The sequence below is a fragment of the Haliotis cracherodii genome, unplaced genomic scaffold (assembly GCF_022045235.1).
Source record: "Haliotis cracherodii isolate W230 unplaced genomic scaffold, xgHalCrac1.p SCAF_16, whole genome shotgun sequence".
Lineage (NCBI taxonomy): Eukaryota > Metazoa > Mollusca > Gastropoda > Lepetellida > Haliotidae > Haliotis > Haliotis cracherodii.
The window spans coordinates 10,547,851-10,569,952 of record NW_027266271.1 but is presented as its reverse complement, the minus strand read 5'-3'; the positions used below and the strand labels follow the sequence as shown (position 1 = coordinate 10,569,952).

General features: G+C 39.5%; 1 protein-coding gene across 2 annotated transcripts in view; it reads left to right on the top strand.

Annotated features, from left to right (window-relative positions):
* Window positions 1–645: 645 nt before the first annotated feature.
* The window catches only part of LOC139463375 (dual 3',5'-cyclic-AMP and -GMP phosphodiesterase 11A-like), an 86,475-nt gene continuing 65,018 nt past the window's right edge, over window positions 646–22,102 (top strand). For both annotated transcript variants that reach the window (XM_071244634.1, XM_071244633.1), the window contains exon 1: window positions 646–1,538. In XM_071244634.1, coding sequence (XP_071100735.1) covers window positions 729–1,538 — 810 coding nt within the window. In that variant the 5' untranslated portion in view covers window positions 646–728. The remainder of the gene's footprint in view (window positions 1,539–22,102) is intronic.

Here is a 22,102-nt window from a genome sequence, read left to right as displayed (position 1 = left end):
GGGCTAAGACAATGATGGAGCAAATAAAGATATGCCAATTGTCAAAGGCGCAACTTCAAATATAGTGTTGATTACGTTCATTTCATCATATTTAGGGTTATGTTGTAACACAATTATTTCAAGCGTTTTTTAAGTTTCTGTTGATGTAGCCAACGTTACCCCAAATATATCTCTATAACGTTGACAGCAGCTGGGCTTTACGAGTAACACCGTGTGTATATCGATTTACATTCTGTCATTTCAACTATCAATCAGAACACCTGTCGACCAACCAACATAAGGATTTGCATCTTTTAAGTATAGAAATTAATCGAAACACACCAACCAAATCGTTGCAACTTGCATAAATGTTAATAATCGACACCTTTATTAATAGACTACCACACTCTGATGATGTAAGTTGCCGCCCCACTCACCGAACCGCCGACACATTAGCTTGTTATCAATTATTATAGTCAACTTACAATGCTAGGCTGCATGCGGATCCTCAGATCAACAGCAGGTCGTTCCTACTGTAGAGTCCTGCTACACTCTCACTGCTTTCTATGGGCGCTGACGTACGCTTTATTATTGATTTTTCTCAATACGCTCAGTTGATAAACTCGACTGTTAGTTGGGCCGCAGTTGTATCCGTGGCCACGGACCATAGTAGACCATGTGGTGCGACGGAACGGACTTCATTTCAGGTGGGACAATGTTGAAATGATCAGTTCTAGGATAAGGTAAATATGTCCTCTACACATCACGTAACGGTGATCGAGGAATGGCTGGATTCCAATCCAGATGCCATGAACGAGTACTTTCTTCGCAAAGCGGACATCGTTCTTGTAAATAAATGGCTTGTACAGCACGGATTTAGCGCTCTTCAGGAGTACAGCTTACCTGCCAGACACAACTCTGCGTCCAATGAAGGAAGCAGTCCAAGTTCCCCCATAGATCTTAAGTGTGGAGATTCGGGATTCTTTGATTCTAGGCATCACAGATCCAACTCAAAGAAGCACCTGCGGCATGACTATGCCCGATCCAAGATGCGGAATATGTTCAGAACTTATGAACCGACGTCAAGCCCTGAATCTGCAACAGAAGCTAGAAGAAGTAGTTTGAAAGAAATGCGACAGTTTCGCTCCCTTCCCCCTAACTCTGTTAACATGCTCAGTTTATTAATTCAGTCCAAAGTGAGATTACCACGCTATCCAAGCAAAGACATAGATTTGAAAAGAGAATTAAGGCACTCAAATGAACGGGAATTCTTTCTGGAAATTGTCAAGGATATATCCAACGATCTCGATCTCCGAAGTCTTAGCTCCAAGATCGTTGCAAATGTTTGCTTACTTGTTGATGCGGAAAAATGTTCCCTTTTCTTTGTGGAGGGAAAGGCATCTGGTAGACACAACCTTGTGTCAAAAATATTCGACGTTCACTCTGGGACTAACATTATGCCATCCAGCACTGGAGATATACGTATACCATGGGGAAAGGGGATTATAGGTTACGTGGCTGAAACTGGGCACACCGTCAACCTTGAAAATGCAAGTGAGGTAGGGAGCATTTATTGACTTGACATATGCGCCGAAAACCTTGTTATAGCTGCAATAGTTGTATCTTTGTTGTACTTTTGCTGCTATTAAGTATGTGTATGTGTTGATAAACCATATACACTATAAACGTAGACATAATCTTCTGAAACATATGCATCACTATGTCACAAATTGTCTTTCAGTAATTCGTCAGTTGATAGGTAAAGAGAAAGAAGTCTAGTCCATTTAATATCATTTTCTGCTTTTGCAAATATATACTACCCTTGTGTGGAGAATGCTGATAGAGAATGAGCATTTGACCACATTTAGCGGCACACGTCCCACGAGTCGATGTAGTGTTTTTTTATTTTGATAACAAATTGTACTTGGGACATCGATATGGTATAAGCTGATACTGACACAGAAGGAAAATATTTCACTTTGAGGGCTATTTAATGTCATTTTGAAATATATAGTTGACTATATAGTGCAATGTATACATAATATCCGAGGATTCTTGGTTTGGATCAATAATTGTCTTAATGTCTTAATTAGATCTGTCAATGTCTGTATCAGTTTCATCGTCCTTGACTTCTATGTATATTCCATGTAATAATGTGATTGCTTTAATTGTATGGATATGAAAAAGCATAACATGACATCAACTGTCTCCACATGATTGCAAGGATGTGATTGCGTAGCGGATAAATAATGGGTGATTGATTGTTGTAAACGTTACAAGGTGTTATAAAATCACTGTGTAACATAGCAACCACAACATTAGAAAGGCACCTGTGAGAATGACGCATTTCATGCATGTGTCTCACAACATGATGACAACGTCAGCATAGATATTAATGTTTAACAAGTGACTTAAGAATAATACAAATACTTTACAAAATTATCCTTAACTCTAGTTTATGGAACTGAGCCATATGTTTACAGCTTCGGACCTTGGGTAAGATCAATCTCCCTATTAATCTGAAATGATCTGAAAAGGAATGCTTAATGAAGCATCCTTTTTCCTGGCGCGTTTCTATTTGATCCACTGATGCCGTAACTGATGCTCTAACGTACATAAATACCACAGAGCCACTGTGTATTGGCCGTGAATATGCCGACAACGTTTATCTCGGTGAGGCCCGAGCACACGAAACATCAATTATACTCGTAGTTCTTCAACCTGCTAGTGCACAGTCATGTATCATCGAAACGAGAAATACATTTTTCTTTAATAACTGTCTATTGTACGTGTTGTAGAAACCTTGTGTTATCTGCTCTTGAAAGGCCGTTACGATTCATTTATTGTTTGAGGACATGGACATGCTTTGTGCCATTGTCGATAACTTTAATTAAATACCCAGCCTGTATTGATGTTCCCAATATGGACGGTTGTGAAAGGGAAGGAGAAACCCTTGCTCTGAATAGTCCTAACTATACGGAAAGAGATGCCAGTAGGATCTGCCTATCGAAGACCCATCACCATTACATGTTCTTAGGAATGGCGTGGGCATGTCTAAGGCGTCGTAATTCGCTGTGCAGAATTGCGTCCCTTAGGCACGCCAGGAACCATTGATTGTGGGGTCCAATCCCGGTTCGCCCCGATTATGTTTCTAGATTTGTCAGCACATGTGCTCGTTGCTTTCACCAAAAAGAGTAAACGTCTGAGACCTGCAAAACTTCGGACTTTCCTCCCACATTTAGCTGACACGCCGTGATATAAATGAGACACAGTTAAAAGCGGCGTTAAACCCAACTCATACACTCAGTGTTTGGAATGACTCCATGTGCAAGTAGAAAAAGATCTGTCTAACGATGACCCACCACCATGACATGTCCCTTGGAATGACAGGGGCACGGGTGGCTCAACGTTCGAGGCGCCTGTCATTGTATTGCTTGTTAAGTGCTTCTCGACTGAACAGCACAACGTTCGAGGGCACGGTTTGTAATAGCAAGACAGCAGTTGCCTTCAAACAAACCATCACTCAGTCCTGATATTAATTTCCCCTCTGCAAATCAAAGACGGTGTTTTCGTAAGACAGGGATTGACATTGATAGTATTATTACATGTTCTGTTCGCGGGCCCTCAATGTATTAAACATGTGGGTGTCAGACGTATTGTATACAGAAAAAGAACGATATTGATTGCTGAACCTATGGTGGACTTCACAGGCTATGCATGGACACACACACAGCTGTGTACATGGATCAGAATGACAGCTTAAGTTATGGGTAGACAAATTGTGTGGCACCTTATTTGTACAAGAGATCAAATTAATTTCTGTTATATTTATATGTGTGTGAACAATATTTATGACAAATGTACAACTGTGTTATGTTGAATCTTATCTCTTGTGATATAGAAACGATTCTGAATCTGTTTAGATGGACATTACCTTGTTGAACGCAAACGCTCATTCGTTTCATTTGTAAGACTTCGATGATAAAAGCTGTCACTATCAACAGATTGGGATCATGCGTTCTGTATGCGCACCTGGTACACCTTGTGTTGTTGTCGTATGCACTTTGTGTGACCTTAGCGTCCTTTTATCCTTTTGCCTTAAGGGATAGAACGCTTTACTTTGATCTCACATCCAACTAAGTGGTTTAGTCGGGTCAACTACGACTTACCTTACATAGATAGTTCATCCACCCTCTTGTCAGTACACATTTACCAGAAAGACAACCGTACTTGTCGCAATAGCCAATACTGTGTGTATCTGAGCAAGATTGTCTTTATATAACTGTACATTCGACGCAGATAGTATGGAATGGCTTTTTCATAGCTGATATGCAATGTCTACCTTTGCTATACTTATGGTTACCAACTAATTAAGTGCAATGACTTAAAACGGTTTGTTATGTGTCATTCTGGTAGTTTTGGAAATATGCATAAATACCCTCTGCCAGGTGCATGAGAGTCTTGAAGCATAAGGTGAAACGAAAAACGATACGTTTGTGGCAATATCACAACGTGTATACCTTAAGTCCAAACGTACGTTCGGCGTGTGTTGCGTTACAACATTATGTTTCCATCGACTGTTATGTATGTAGAGGCATATATTATTATGAAGAATAAAAATTAAATAAACGAAATCGTGTAAACAGGGCTTTGTATTAATGTTTCTCGTTACCAGAATGATGTAAACATTCCCTAACCCACGTAATTTTATATATAGCTTCCCTGCTGCCTTGGGCACGGGGCTGTGAGTCCAGACATAATTAACCTATCACGCAATCTGGACTTCATCATGCCCGGGGAGGCACGGTCTTACAGCCAGGGTCATCCTTCCAGGAACGTGCTGGAAATATGGGGATGACTATATTTGTATTTGTACTTATGATCGGCGACAACTGTTTAGTCGAGTCTCTCTCTGTCTGCCTCTCTCTCTGTGTCTCTGTCTGTCTCTCTCTGTGTCTCTCTCTCTCATTCTGTCTCTCTCCTCTCCCTCTCTGTCTCTCTCCCTCTCGTTCTGTCTCTTTCCCATATCTGTCTCTCTCCCTCTCTTTCTGTCTCTCTCGCTCGCTCTCTCTCTGTGTGTCTCACTCTCTTTCTGTCTCTCTTCCCTCTCTCTCTCTCATTCTGTCTCCCTCCCCTCTCTCTCTCTTTCTGTCTCTCCCTCACTCTCTCTCTTTCTGTCTCTCCCCTCTCTCTCTCTTTCTGTCTCCCCCCCCCCTCCCCACCCTCTCTCTCTCTCTCTCTCTGTTGAGGAATCCTCTGTGTCAGTTCGTTGATGTGTTTTATTAGTAGATTATTCGGACGAATTTTCCTGGATATGTCTGTTACAATTAATTGTGGATGCAAGAGAAACCTGCTGGTTGACATTAATTCTCTCAATACTTGTTGACATTATGACATTAACATTGTGATGTTCCGGTCATTTACGAGGCCATTAAAATATAAGCTTAATTATCATTCTTTGTTTGGGGTTTATTCGGCGCAGTAATACGATGACGCGGAGATACGGTGAAATGGAAACTACACCACATACCAACAGCAGAGGACCAATAGCCACAGGTCTTCCTGTCTAAAAATAATTGGATATCAAACATAAGGCAATGAGAATTACCCCGATATGGTTCATAAGTACAAGTGGTAAGTTTGCCATCAACACTAGCATGTTAAAATTATTTATATTTAATTATACGACGCATCCATCAAACGAACTGGACACATCTACATCAGCAAGTACAAGCGTTAATCTGTTCATATAATATTGCACTAAAGTGCATGGGAACACATTGCATTTGTTTCGTTTTGTTATCAATATGGATATAAATATTACCTCGGAATTAGCATAATTCCTGTTTTGTGATCCGATGCCAGTTATATCAGTATAGTAAAATAAATTATTCATCCCTCCCCTGGGTCACAAATTAACATCTCTGTACATCACTGATTCAAGCTTTGTCACCATCTTATGGTATATACTTCAACATTTTCCCGACAAGCACCGTCCCATGTTAACCTATCCAAAAGGGAGAGAAGTGATGTCGAGTAAAGATTGTTCGTGGTTAATGTGTTGAGATTATTTGACGGTTGATCGCGGACGTCTGGTGCAATGATAGTTCTGTGTATTAATTATTGATGTATGTAATTAAGTTTCAGCTGTCCATTCGATAATAACGTTATTTGCCTCCCCGCCATGTATTAATTTCACACATAAACTCGGCCAAATAAATGAGCTATTTTCAAATTGTTCATAATATCAATAGGTCCCCAAAACCCAATGTTAATCGTACGATGCAACTTGATAGATGGGTGGCTCGTCTTGATGCATTAGATGAAGGCGTGGAGCGTTGTTCATAATATCAATCCCTTTGTATATCGTGAGAGCAACGGTATGTAAAATGTACAAACTCTTTATCGCGCTCCGTAACATTAAAATATCAATTATAAAATGTATATCAGAAATAGTACATGCTCGGATGAGATATGTTATCCCCAGATGCAACTGTACATCGGTGTGCTATAAGTGTTACATCGACACCAGTATGTGTTACGAATCGATTACTTCCATTGCATTGCGTATTCAACCAGTGTATTTGATTACAATTGACCTTTTGAAGTCAGCGGCATGCAAAGGGTAGTGAGAAAATACTCATATTGTACGTCAATGTTCTAGTATTAATGCATGGTCCACAAGTTTCGAAATCGTTTCTCATGGTTATGTGGCTCATGGAGCCATATATCCTTCAAGGACCACTGGAATACAATATGTCTGATGTTCTTTCTTTCTGGTGCGATAGGCACGTAAACTTCATGGGTTCCTTGTACAGGCCTAAACCATGACTGACCTCGTCTTGAGGACAATTCTGTCACCGGATGCCCAAAGGTACACCTGGCAATTCAACCTTATGACTCTCCGCGCATTGTAAATGTCATGTTTCTCAAATCACTTGGATGGAACTACTTCCTTGACTTGCCGTAATATGTCTGTGGGCAAACTCCTCCGTGAAAGAACACCTTGACCTTCGCTCAAGACATGTGCTATTAGCAGGGCAGACTTAATTAAATCATAGTACATGTTTTAACTTGCTTGGCGTTCGACATTTAGGGGGTAAAACAAGAACTGGTTGGTTCAGAGTCACCATAATGTGTCCATGTTAACTGTTAAGCTGGAGTTTCAGTGTCTAGTGCTATAAAATCGGCATTAGTCCGGACTAATACATGTACAAGAAGCCCCTCATATACATGCACGTTGCTGTGTACGTGAAATCCTCCCGTACGCGACTTTTAACCCCAAGTTACCTAATTAAGCCCACCTATAGAACATTGTCACGTACGCATCTCGAAACAGAAATAGAAAGGCCCTTACCACCTTCGTTATTAGAAATATGTTATGCTATGACGGAAATACACTGCCGGGATATTTCTGTCCAAGATGTCTCCAATTAATATAGCACTGTTGTTGATAAGTCGTACTCTGTTATTTATTTTACTTAAACCCAAATACATCAGCAGAATGACTATCTTGTATCATAACCCTAGCTCTGTTCGTGTTTCTATAACAATTATTTTTATTTCGTTTTTGTTTGTTTGTTGTTTAACGTCGCACTCAGCAATATTCCAGCTATATGACGGCGTTCTGTAAATAGTCGAGTATGGACCAGACAATCCAGTGTTTGAGCATAGATCCAAAGCAATCGGCCGGATACGCTGACATGCATCAACCACGTCAGCGAACCTGACCACCCGATCCCGTTAGTCCCCTCTTACGACAAGCATAGTCGCCTTTTACGGCAAGCATGGGTTGCAGAAGACTTATTCTATCCCGGATCTTCACGGGTTTTTATTTCATATTGTGGTAACATCAGGTTATCAAACAATTACTTACATCGATGGATCAAAACTGCCTTAAGCCTCAACATTATTAAAAAAAACACCAACTCGGTGCTATAATACATTCTGTAAGCTATGACTGATAAATGTCGTTCTTTTCGCTATATCGCCTAATCTAAATATGTATTTCGTAATTCTTGACTTACAACAGAACCCACTAGACTTACGAGGTGAGACCAAATGGGGTTTAACGTCGCGTCAAATTTTTACCTCACTTTTACTGCACGTGTGAGAGAGTGCGTGCGTGCGCGTGGCTGCTTGTACCAGTCAGGACTAATGCCGATATTAAAGGAATAAAATAACTTTCTCACCACTACTTGAATTATATAGAACTACATTCCTGACAACTAATCATTGTAAATACACAATGCAATGAACTTCTACTGAATCTCAACAGAAACAAAGTAATAGAGTTATAATCATTGTTACAATAAATTACACTGCCATATAACGTATCTTTTAATAATATATAATAAGTTATTGCATAGAATTCATGATTGCTTTCTGATGCTTTCTGATGCCCCGAATAAGTTAAACTAATTCGTTGGTCTCCATGAGTTCGAAACAACGGGTTCGTCTGAATTTCCATAGGCATAATGCAGTGTACACAAACCCCTACGTCTATCGTTATCGGGGAATGTTTCCAGAGCGATCCCAGCGCTACAACAGGCGTAAATCTATGTTAACCTGCTTGAACAACAATGGTCTGGACTGCTACGCTTGGACCCTTGATTCCATTCCGGAAAGCCATTTTAGTTCGTATCTACCTCTTATAATTGAACAGCGACTCGCGACGGTCATCGTGATAAGATGACTTTTGTGGAATGGGACCAAAACAACGTGATCGGTCAGTGACCACTGCCTGACTTCAAGACCATCCACGCCTCGCACTGTGCTAATTACAAGATGCTAAAGGACAGACAAGGACGTAATTTGTGGGCTTTCAATGGCCTCGTACAGTAACACCTACAAGAAATGCCTCTGACCGTACAACAGAATGGTTTCAATGATGCGACTGCTGATGACTCCGTTGTTCATTGTCACTGCTCATCATCACACTGTTGTCCTCATCCGGGAGGCTCCCTTTTGTCCACTGTGTGTTTCCTGTTCTGAATGTGCCATCAATATCATAACACTGATATCAGGAAACATCTTGGTGATGGTATCTCCGTTAAAATCTTCGTAAAACCGGAGACACGTGTCGGGGCAGCTTCGCTGTATTTCATCCATGACAGTAACATGTCATTATTTGTTGTATAAAAACATATTTTTTGCAGAAATACTTTTCTAAACAACAATAGTTAGAGATAAACATTTAGGAAAATACTGTTTCCATAGGATGAAATTAAGTTTGAATTAATTTTAAAAAATGTTTTGTTTGTGTTTGCATATTATCCCATTGGTCTGTCTGTGTTCACTAAAATCATTTGCACATTTAAATCATATGATCAGTAGATACCTAAGTTCAGATAGAGGACAATTATTGTCTGATACGGTCACGGAAGACACCATGCCCTATTTGGATAAAAAGAACACGCCTTAAAACAAAAATATCTAACACAGATGGAAAAAGACTACCTTCTACATAAATATTATGCTAACTTTAGTCATGACACTAAAAAGAATTTTATATTGTTCATAAATATCCAAAGAAAACAACTCGGTAAACTTTCACTTACGTTTTAGCAATGGATCAGGAGCACAGCGGGATCTCATCAAAAGTTTGAATGTTTCGAGGAAAAATATCCTTATCTTATGTAACAGGTTTTTGGTCGTGACTGATATGTCTCCTATGCACCAGGCTTCTCATAAAGGCATGTCTCGCATTGTATAGGTCTTTCAGCGGGCACCGATAACAATACATTCAGATTACAAGAGACATATATGAATAACCCTATCCTGGAAGCGCCACAATCTTGCAATAACATGTATTATATACAGTGCAAGAATGCACTAAACGTTCAGAGCATACATGAAATATCTGATTAAGGCTTCCCATGGCTCCCATAAACTCATGTTGTTTGCACGTAAACGTGGTAATCTCACAAGTGGTGTAATTTCCTCTGATTTTAAGAGACGTGATACAGATGTCTTTCTTCCATTTATCTGCAAATGGGCGCTTTAACATATTGAAAATCGTTGCTTCACTGAAGATGCTCAAAAGGTTAGATTAATGTTTGCTGATTTCAGAAACAAGCATGAAAACATTGCACAGTTATTTATAGCTTTATTTTTGGAAGCTTCGCTAATTTGTTATTTATTAAAGACCAATCGGCATGGATTACCCAAACCACTAAATGTCATTATATCAGGTCACTGTTACAGGTTAGTGTTTCTGTTTCCAGTGAAATCTTGGTTTTGTCAGCAACATACATGAAGACGTGAGTTCACTAAAGTAGTAAACGCCTAACACCTGCATCACTTCGGGCTTATCGTCCACATCAATATGACACGACGTGATATTACTGAAATACTCTTCAAAATGACGTCTTCATGTCGCGTTGGGATTTGGTGGAAACGATTGCTCGTCATGCAGGGTTCATGGGTTATGTTATGTTAAGCCCATTGGGCCAACTAATCAGTACAAATATTGTTCGTTACTGGGAGCACGGGTGGCCCAGTCGTCTAAGGCGCTGCAATTCGCTGTGCAGAGTTGCATCCCTTGGGCATGCCAGGAACCTGTGATTGTGGGTTCGAATCATGGTTCGCCCCGATTTTGTTTCTAGGTTTGTCAGCACCATGTCCGTGCTCGCGAGTTTCACCGAAGTGCCAAACGCCCTAGACCTGCATCACTTCAGGCTTTCCTCCCACATTAAGCTGACACGCCACGATATAACTGGAATACTGTTACAGGCGGCGTTAAATCCAACTCACTCACTCGTAACTTATCGCTGTATATTTATCATGCCATGTCATGCCATATGTGTGTACATCCTCTTTGCATATATATTGTAATACATGTATATGAGCCTGTGACGTTTCAGTATTGACAATACAAAACAATACAAAATTTTAATTTTTAAATGTGTTTCCCGCCAAGATATTGTTGCAATATTTCTATAAACGGGGTAAAACCAAACTGACACTCATGAGCTACTACCTGTCAGATTATGTCCAAAGTGTTTTAATACAACGATTAATGTTCATCATAACGTCGGATTTTGAAATGTAGTCACTCCAGCAACTACAGCTTCAACTCATTGGACATTTGTGACTCAATCAATGACACATTTCGATTCAAGATACCAAAGGCTGATGTCAATATTATGTAGCGAAAGATGTATATTTGCATGTTCGAGCACCACAGACCATCGTTAGTGGTGTTTCCAGACCGAACATGTCACTCTTGTGAACCTGAAGAAAATAACATGTTTCTCTAAGGTCAAATGACGCTGTTGGTCGGACTATGGGTAGTGACATGTATTGTCCCCTTACCGTGTGGGTGTAGGTTGTGTGTTATAATGCTTCCAGACACCACATCAAACTCAAACAAATGTTCAATAAACAATGACGTTTATGTCAAGCAAATGGTATCTTTGCACCTATAACTATGTTTACGAGTTTCATTACAAATGGCCGTTGTGTCTCAATTATCATACAACGTCATTGTTTTACCGAAGTGGTAAAGGTCTGAGACCTGCATCACTTCGGGATTTCCTCCCACATTAAGCTGGCACGCCGTGATATAACTGGAATCATCACTCACACACAACGTTATTGTACGAATGGTTTAACCCTGTGAACGTCCGGGTTACTATTGGTCTTCAGCAACCCACGCCTGTGAAGAGGCGACCAACGGGATGGGGTGGTCAGGCGTGCTGTATGTCGTCGTATCCCAACTGCGTAGATCGATGCTCGTGTTGTCAATCAATGGATCATCTTGTCAATCTCTTTAAAATCATATCTTAGTTCTTGCTACAGCTAAACAAAGATCTGCGGACATCCCATTAGGGGTCTAGTCAGAACGACCTTTCATCCGACCAATATCCGTCAGATATTGTAGACAATGTATTAACGTCCTGTCGCCAACGCCCACCATCTTCTGGAAAGTGTTTCCGTTATGTGGTAGGTTGGGAAAGAGAAATGATGGAGACATTTATTCGGAATATGATCATGAGGTGGATATACTTTGAATCAAAGGACTGTCATATTTGTAATTCTATTTGTTACGAATATTTAATTTTAAGTGATATAAATAAAATAAACAAAACCCTTTCCATATTCACATGAAATCTCAGACAATAACGTGAGCATGTGTTTATGAATCACTATCAAATATTGATAATACTAGGTGAACGTATTATGCCCACTCGTCACAAACACATGCAAAGGCAAGTCAATTATCCACCTGAGAAACACGGCAACATATAAAGAATATGCATCGTACACAACTGTGGTTACTAATGCGTTAAATTTGGAAAAAAGACCTCCATATGTCTACCATAAAACGTTTGGAAAGTTTAACTGAGGCCTAGAATGTGGTAGCCTGATCAAACAACTTTTGAGTGAGTCATACGACGATCTAAGATCTTTTTGTAGGAAGAGCATGCTCCAAAATACTTTAAAAATGTAGAAATGTAATGAATAATGGATTCCTAGGGATCGTATAAAGCAGCCCATGCTCTCCGAAATTTGAAGGGTTTTTTGCCGCCCTTATAGTAATGTGACGGTGGGAGCACCGGGAATGGGCTTCTCACGGTTGGTCCAGATTGGGATAAAAATCCTTCCCTTTTGCGTGACGAGCGAACCCTTTATTCCCAAGAGTGAACTATTTATCAGGAGCGATTTGGCATTAAGTGAAAACAGGTGTTGACTGTACAACGTAATTTCGATTTCATCAGATTTCATGTAAGAGTAGCAAAAATTCAGCTTTACATCTATGACCTATTCTCATTATTTGGCCCTCAATCATGTCCATGACGACTGTCAATCTGAAGTATGATGGGCATTGAAAGACGACAGGGTCGTATACACATTGACATCTATTGATAAGATATCCGAATCAAGGATCATTGGAGAAAGCTGAGATTTTCACATTTCGATTTTCCGTGACGGCAAGTGGTGAGTTAATTACCAACACGCGTCAATCAGTCGTCATTAAGGTCAGGTATTTAACATGGTCCTGAGCTGCGCGAGCAACAGACCACCCTGTTTCCTTGATCGATATCCCTCAAACGTGCCTTCCGCAAGAAAGTATGAAAGTAACAACGCTCTTGTAAGCAATAATGATGTGAAAATATTTACAAAAACCCGTGTTGAGTTGATAGCAAATGCGTTCAAGAGCCGATGGTTCGGTGTTTATTGATAGAAGTCAAGGAATTGATTGTTGGCGTGAGGATTTATTTGACTAGTTTCGTTTCATGCAATTGTAGTTTGGTATGCTGGTTATATTATTATTACATAATCGTTAATCTATAAATTTATATTTGTTGAATATTACTTTTTATTTGCGTTCTATTTCAGTAGCAGTTTATGCTCAGTTTAGGAGTGGTTATATTGCAATATAGCCAATTTATCAAATTCAATAGAATTTCTTTTATCTTTGATTTATTGTTCTTTTTGAGTAAAGAGGATGATGTTTGTTATGCTGTTCATCCGCATATGCCCCCTGTACGTTTGTTTCATGTAAACAAACGAAGCATACACTTTTAGCACTAAAGTCGCGTTCATAGGATCGCGAGTTACGGCTTGTCGCATTTGTTGATTGTATTAAGTTCGAATTATGATGTGTTTTACCTCAGAATTCGCAGTAACATTGTTCCTGGTGTGCATCACTCCACGTCTCATATATAGGACAGTGCAAAATAAATGTAAAATGCTACTTTTCGACAAATGTCAAGCTTTCTTTCGATATCCTTGCTGTGAGGTTCAGATACTACATTTGTCGTAACATAAGTTGCAAAATAGTTCGTAGCTTCAACTTTTAACCACCATGCAGAATCACCCGTGAAAGCTTGTCCATCAGATTTGGGAAGCACTGGTACAACTGGCGTGGAAGAGGATGGAAGTCAAACAGCTTTTTTATGTTTGAGATGTGTTTGTGTCGAAGCTTATGGAACTTTGAGGGGCGGTCGGGTAGCCCGGTGGTTAAAGCCTTCGTCGTCACGCCGAAGACCCGGGTTCGATTCCCGACATGGGTACAATGTGTAAAGCCCATTTCTGGTGTCCCCAGCCGTGATGTTGCTGGAATATTGCTATAAGCGGCGTAAAACCACACTCACTCACTCACTCACTATGGAACTTTGCACTTGAAATCTGACGTGGCAGTAGGGTCAGGACAACTTCTATCACGACCGGCTTTTAAGCTTTATTTGTCTGAAACTACCCATACTCGCGCCTCCGACCATTTGCTTCTTTACTTCTGAACACATGATTGGTTGTTGTTTGTTTGTTTGTTGTTTTACGCCGCACTCAGTAATATTCCAGCTATATGACGGCGGTCTGGAAAATAATCGAGTCTGGACCGGACAATCCAGGGATTAATACTATGAGCATCGATCCATGCAATTGGGATCGATGATATCATCAACCAAGTCAGCGAGCCTGACCACCCTAACCGTTAGTCGCCTCTTACGACAAGCATAGTCGCCTTTTACGGCAAGCAAGTTGTTGAAGTTGTTGAAGACCCATTCTACCCCGGATCTTCACAGGTCCTGAACACATGACACCTTCACCGTCACCCCAGTTCTCTGTATACCCATGTCCTGCCCTGGTAGTACCATACAGCAACCACATATGAACATTATAGGATTGACTGCAGTGTATCATAACATAAAGCTAAGGGTGCGAGTAGGTGAGTTGACGTCGCTTTGAACAGTGTGACCGGCGTGATACAGGTTCACCCCGTTATTCGTCCTTTTTTTCAAACATATAATTTGTTCTAGTTAATACTGGAAACATATTTGTTTACACACAAAACAAATGTTCACTGGACACGAAGGATGTCCTAAAGTATATGTGTTTTACATGAGGGTCTCCGAAAATGTTCGTCTGTTGACAGTGAAAGAAATTGTATGGGTTAAGGGAACGACCCTTTGACATCGGGGGGACCTGGGTTTTCATCGGTAAAAACATTGTCCCAGATGCTTTTTAATAATTACTCTCAGAGCTTTGCAGCTGTAGGTTAAACAAATATCTAGTCTCCATACAAACTTCAAGCCAAGCCCCCGTCGCTTAGTTTATGTTTTTGGGGGCTATGACGAATGCGACATTCGTAGGTGATAATTCCACCATATAATGTTCGTAGCTTGCGATAAGAACATAAACACAAATATCGCCATGTTAGAAACATCTGTTTCAACGGGAAAATCTTGCTTCATATCAAACTCGGTTAAGTGCCGTTTAGGGGAGTCCGAAGGATGACTGACTCGAGATCATCAAGTCACATTGGCTTCGTGCGAGTCGGCAGCTTGTTTGTCTGTTATGAATTTTTTGAAACGACTGTTAAGCAACACCATTTGGGTAATTATGAAGCATCAGGGATTCGCAACAGGGAATTGCATCGGTTAACACGAGGGAATTGCATCGGTTAACACGAGGGAATTGCATCGGTTAACACGAGGATGACATATACAGCGGGGCTTGAAATGCATGGACATTGTTTCAAAGCATTTCTGCTAACGCCACACTCAGCAATAGTTCAACTATATTGCGGCGGCTTGTAATTAATCGAGTCTGGTCCAGACAATCCAGTGAGTGATATTTTGAGCAACGATAACACGCCATCATCCGAGCATGACCACCCGATCCATTGAGTCGCTTCAGATATCAAGCATAGGTTGCTAGGGACCAATTATTAACCAAGAATCCCCACGGGTCGTCCATACGTTATGTTATTACACAATGCGTAATATGGCTGTATACTTATTGAACAGTTCTATCTCATGGGTAATAAGAGGCGACTCACTCCATGCAATATGTAGAGAGTATATGTATTCGGAAAGATATTTACAACAATATTTAACTGTAGATTGAAAATATTGACAAAATATGTGTGGAACAAACAGCTTTTAGGCCCGGATATGCAACGACGGATGATTTGTTCACACTTACTGTTTACTATTCAAAACTTTTTAAGTAAACATGTTGGTAGATTTGATGTTGCATTTGTAGACTTTAAAAAAGCATTTGATTATGTAGATAGAAAGAACCAACTTATGTATGTTCTCCACAAATGTGGCCTGCCTGTTGAAATGTTGCATATGATTCAGTCTATGGACTCGTCTGTTACAGCATGTGTACCGGGTAACGCTGTCTTCACGGAGTGTTTCGACTGTTCTATTGGACTAACACAGGGCCGTGTGTTAAGCCCAATTTTATTTTCACTTTTTGTTAATGAGTTAGCCGCTGAAATTCTTGATACTTGTCGGTAAGGAATACAATTATTCCCCGACTTACCTGAATTATTTCTATTGATGTTTGCTGATGATTTTATTTTTATTTCTGATCGAGTAAGTGAGCTACAAGAGAAACTAAATATGCTCCAAAATCATTGTTCAGTTTGGAAGTTAAATGTTAACCTGTCGAAAACTAAAATAATTATTTTCGTAATGTGGAATTGTTAAACAATGTGAGAAATGGTGTTATCGTAATGAACTTGTAGAAGCTGTCAGAATATAAGTACCTTGGACTAATGGTGACTCCATCTTTAAATTTAAAAATAATCACATTGGGCGTTAAATGGGAAAATGTCACTTCTACATGTTTTACAATTTGTTTGGGCAGATGGAAATATCCCACTTGAAACATTAAAAAAATATTTGATTAAAAATTTAAACCCCTCCAGCTTTATGATGCGAAATATGAGGACATAAAAAAATAGACGTAGTAGGAAGGTTCCAGTATCAAGCATGTAAATATTATCTTGGCCACGGAACTAACACTAACACTAATGTAACGGCTTCAGGGGAAGGTAGACGGTTCCAATTGTTTATAAACAGTTCGGTGAAATACATTAAATACTGGATAAAACTACTTCTCGTGCCATCTAATAATCATACGAAATGTTATTTAATCTTGATTCAATAGGTAGACAGAGCAGGGCAAGTAATGTTCGACTTATTCTGTTTAGTTCAGGTCTTGTCAAAGCTTGGGTTTACCAAGATGTTGTATGTGTAGTTAGTTTTCTTCACCTCTTTCTAGCCCGATTGAATGATATGTACGGCAAAGCATGGATCAATATATTATCATCTAGTACTAGGTACGAATATTATACACTTTTGACGATAAGCCAAGAAGCAGAGAGATTTTAAATAGATTCGACCTTGTGTACATATGCTTACGATTTTGCTCGAACTCGAGTTGGATGTACAAGGCAAAATATTGATACCGGGAGACACCATAAAATTCCAAAATCTGAAAGAGTAAGGACATATCTTAATCTAAACAACATGCGTATCATTTCACCTTTACACGTCCATCCTCCAAAGATATTCGAAAGCAATACATACCAAATAAATTTGTAATTCGAGCATCAGTCCAACAATTTATTCACCTCATGGTAACTCCAGAATATCAAGATTTATATTCTGTTATATTTCAAATGTGGCTTCAAGTCCAGACATATACAGAAATGAAACATGTGTTCTACTTGTAAAATTAACCTGTTCTGCATTGTATACACTTCATGTATTAATCTATGGCCTATCATACAATAAACATTTGAAACATATTTAATAGCATAAGCATCCATGCTAAACATGGCTATGAGATATGATCCCATGATCTGTGTTTTCCTAGACCATAATATTATTACCATAGACTAATCGTATTGGGAATATATTCAGTGATATGAGTATATCAATTTTAACGATGCTCCAAATGAACTTCAGACGTTTGTCATGTCAATTGACGGAGCTTATAACTTTTTGTCCAACGACATCGTACTGTACGCAACGAGTTTTGGCGAAATACTGCACTCAAATCTAAATTTCCTCTTTCATCTTCTCTATCCAATATGTCTCGTGGCAGTTGCATTTATTACGATACTTTTTTTATTCTTGCTGGGCGAATAAAAACGATGGAAAGGTCAACCATCGACGTTTTTACTCTCAATCGAATTTGTCGTTCTCAAGCAGGAAGAGAGATTCTCGTTAGTATCAATTTCCTTGAGCACTTTCTGAAGTGGTTTTCTGGGCATATAAAGTCCTTACTTGAAACTACCACGATGCCCTTATGTAATCAATGCCTACATAACGGGCGAATAAGAGCTGGTATAATACGCGGAGACAACCAGGTTAATGAACACACAACACACTGTCACTTCTGCCATGTTAGTCCTGGTTTGCATAATCGACTGCCGAGCTAAGATGAAGTAACACAAAATATACGCCATACCTCAAAATACATCACTGTTAGAGCACAGGGTGCGAAATGGGTAATACTCGTGCTTCGTCGGAATATACAGTCGTTCACACCAAACAATCTCTGTTCTTGTCTGTGGCTAATGAAACAAGTATCTATACTCATCTGCATACATATCAGTACGCAAAGTATACACTCACCAGCATCAGAATCGAAAATACCTTCAGTAAAATCTCGCCATAAGGGACATTAACAAAAGAGAATTTAAGGTTGTGAATGTGGCCTTGTACAGTTCTTAGATAAATATGTTCCTAGCTTATGTTTGAAAACCGGAAATACAAATACACTGGGCTGTCGCCATCTTGTCTGAATGTGGGATCTCTGCGATTGTCCCTGCTGTTATTGAGGCGTTGCGATGATTTCTCATGGAAGTCTTCAGATATCATGGCATCACCTTTCTGTAAGCAAATAATTATGTCACCAATTGTATAGATGTAAAACAACGATTGCTTGTCGTAATGACTTTGGACCAAACCTTCCTTCCTCCACGGCAACTCCAACCCACATCATCATATAATTATGTTCGTCCTTTTAGTATTTACGCAAAGCCATTGCTCTAGTCAACTAAGGTTTTTACGGGATTCTAAATCAGTTCATCCCATTTTGAACCATAAACCCTCATCCCTCAGTTCCTTTACGTTTTCTAAGACAGCTTTCCTTTAAACTTTTCACAATCAGTTCTTGGCAACGGCTCTCGACAAATGGGGAGATATGAAGTGTGTTGACGTTGCTATTTTGCACTCACAAGTGGCCGTCCCTGTCGTGAAAGCAGTCTTGGGATGAACTTAAGCGCCGTGTAGTGTATTCACTAGGTTGGTGTACTGAGCTTGACCTTTACAACGTTTTCTTTTATTTCCTGTCTCTGGGATATTTAAAAAGTTATGTTTGGTTTATTGTGCTGTAGGTACACAAATAGGAATTGATATTGCCTCAAGTGATATTTGTGAAAGGCAGTTTATTGTATCACAAACTTATAATGTCACTTTATCTTTCACGAACTCAAGATGAAATCCATAACATAATCCAAAGACAATTTGAGGTTTTTAAACCCTCGAAGGTATGAACATTGCTTTGAGGTCATAAGAATTGGTCCAATTTGTTTTAACTAAAATCTACACTTTTAACCTTTTTGTGTGCAAAACGCTCGTGGCACAGCTACGGCTTTGTGTAAGAGGGCGAAGGTTTGTGTAGGCAAAGAAATTATCCTACTCATTTACCCTATGGACGTCAAAAACTATCGTAGTTGTAGGATTACGAAAGTCTTAGCATACGCTCGCTTTGAGGGTCTGTACAATGCGCTGTCAAAATAATGGATTAAGAACAAACTTAACAGATCAGTCGCTCATCGAAAGATGGATTTTGAAAATCCACATCTAACAGTTGTGAAATAGTTCTTCATGTAATATGACTTTAGATGTGTATCGTCAAGAGTCAAGGCCTTGTATTAGTCAGGGGTTCAAAATTTCAGGTTTATACATGTCATTGATTCCAATTGCGCGGATCGATGCTCATGATATTAATCACCGGATTGTCTGGTCCAGTCTCGATTATTTACAGACCGCCGTCATATTGCTGGAATATTGCTGAGTGCGACGTTAAACAACAAACCAACCAACAACCAAATCAAAATTTCAGAAGTTTTTATGGAAGACATGTGGAAGACATTTCCATAATATGACGCATCAGTGACCAACATGATGTCTAATGGAATTCCCGTTTTGACGTGTGTACTATTATATGTTCCGTGTGTGTTCAGGTAAACTTTTGCAAGTGTTTATGCCGCCTACCGGTGGTGAAGTATACGCTCACCTCCTCGCGAAGACATGTTATCCTCATGAACCACAGCACATGCTGATGAATTAGTCGGAATCGCACAATGGTCTCTGCCCTGATATTTAGTGTGGCTTACAAAAAGATGTGAACAGATATAAAAGAAAGCTACAAAAATCTTTACATATTACATATTCATAATACATAGTGGGGTCATCTAGCGTCTCTGGGGACCAGTAAGTCATCAAAATTAAACCGACAAAACCATTCCCATAGCCACAAAAAATATCTGCTGAAAGCAGAGCCCATTGTACGTTTCCGAATATATCATGAGCATGTGTTTATGAATAACCAGCCGCAAACACATGCAAAGGCAAATCAATTGTTCACCTGACAAAAAAACGGGAACATATGGTACAAGTCAAAAAAGGGATTTGCATAAAGCTTTTCACACAGGTACCAATGTTGTCAATATAGACATCGGGACATATGGTACAAGTCAAAATAGGGAATTGCATGAAGCTTTTCACACAGGTACCAATGTTGTCAATATAGACATCGGGACATATGGTACAAGTCAAAATAGGGAATTGCATGAAGCTTTTCACACAGGTACTAATGTTGTCAACATAGACATAGGGACATATGGTACAAGTCAAAATAGGGAATTGTAAAAGCTTTTCACACAGGTACCAATGTTGTCAACATAGACATAGGGACATATGGTACAAGTCAAAATAGGGAATTGCATAAAGCTTTTCACACAGGTACCAATGTTGTCAACATAGACATAGGGACATATGGTACAAGTCAAAATAGGGAATTGTAAAAGCTTTTCACACAGGTACTAATGTTGTCAATATAGACATGGGCCATATGGTACAAGTCAAAATAGGGAATTTCATGAAGCTTTTCACACAGGTACCAAACGTGATGATACCAAAGTTGGGTATCCTGCTCCACCGGTGGCACCAGCCGCAAACACATGCAAAGGCAAATCAATTGTTCACCTGACAAAAAAACGGGAACATATGGTACAAGTCAAAAAAGGGAATTGCATGAAGCTTTTCACACAGGTACCAATGTTGTCAACATAGACATAGGGACATATGGTACAAGTCAAAATAGGGAATTGCATAAAGCTTTTCACACAGGTACCAATGTTGTCAACATAGACATAGGGACATATGGTACAAGTCAAAATAGGGAATTGTAAAACGTTTTCACACAGGTACTAATGTTGTCAATATAGACATAGGGACATATGGTACAAGTCAAAATAGGGAATTGCATAAAGCTTTTCACACAGGTACCAATGTTGTCAACATAGACATAGGGACATATGGTACAAGTCAAAATAGGGAATTGTAAAAGCTTTTCACACAGGTACTAATGTTGTCAATATAGACATAGGGACATATGGTACAAGTCAAAATAGGGAATTGCATAAAGCTTTTCACACAGGTACTAATGTTGTCAATATAGACATGGGGACATATGGTACAAGTCAAAATAGGGAATTTCATGAAGCTTTTCACACAGGTACCAAACGTGATGATACCAAAGTTGGGTATCCTGCTCCACCGGTGGCACCAGCCGCAAACACATGCAAAGGCAAATCAATTGTTCACCTGACAAAAAAACGGGAACATATGGTACAAGTCAAAAAAGGGAATTGCATGAAGCTTTTCACACAGGTACCAATGTTGTCAACATAGACATAGGGACATATGGTACAAGTCAAAATAGGGAATTGTAAAAGCTTTTCACACAGGTACTAATGTTGTCAATATAGACATAGGGACATATGGTACAAGTCAAAATAGGGAATTTCATGAAGCTTTTCACACAGGTACTAATGTTGTCAATATAGACATAGGGAAATATGGTACAAGTCAAAATAGGGAATTGCATAAAGCTTTTCACACAGGTACCAATGTTAGACATAGACAGTAGTGAAATCGGGTCGCTATGGCGTAAACCAGAGGCTATTTAAAGAATACGGAAAGTATCATTAAACGAGGTGTTAATGGAAGAGTAGACTCCTGAACGTTAACGGCTACGTCCATTATTGACGCTGACATCCTGGTTATGCTTAATACACTCCAAC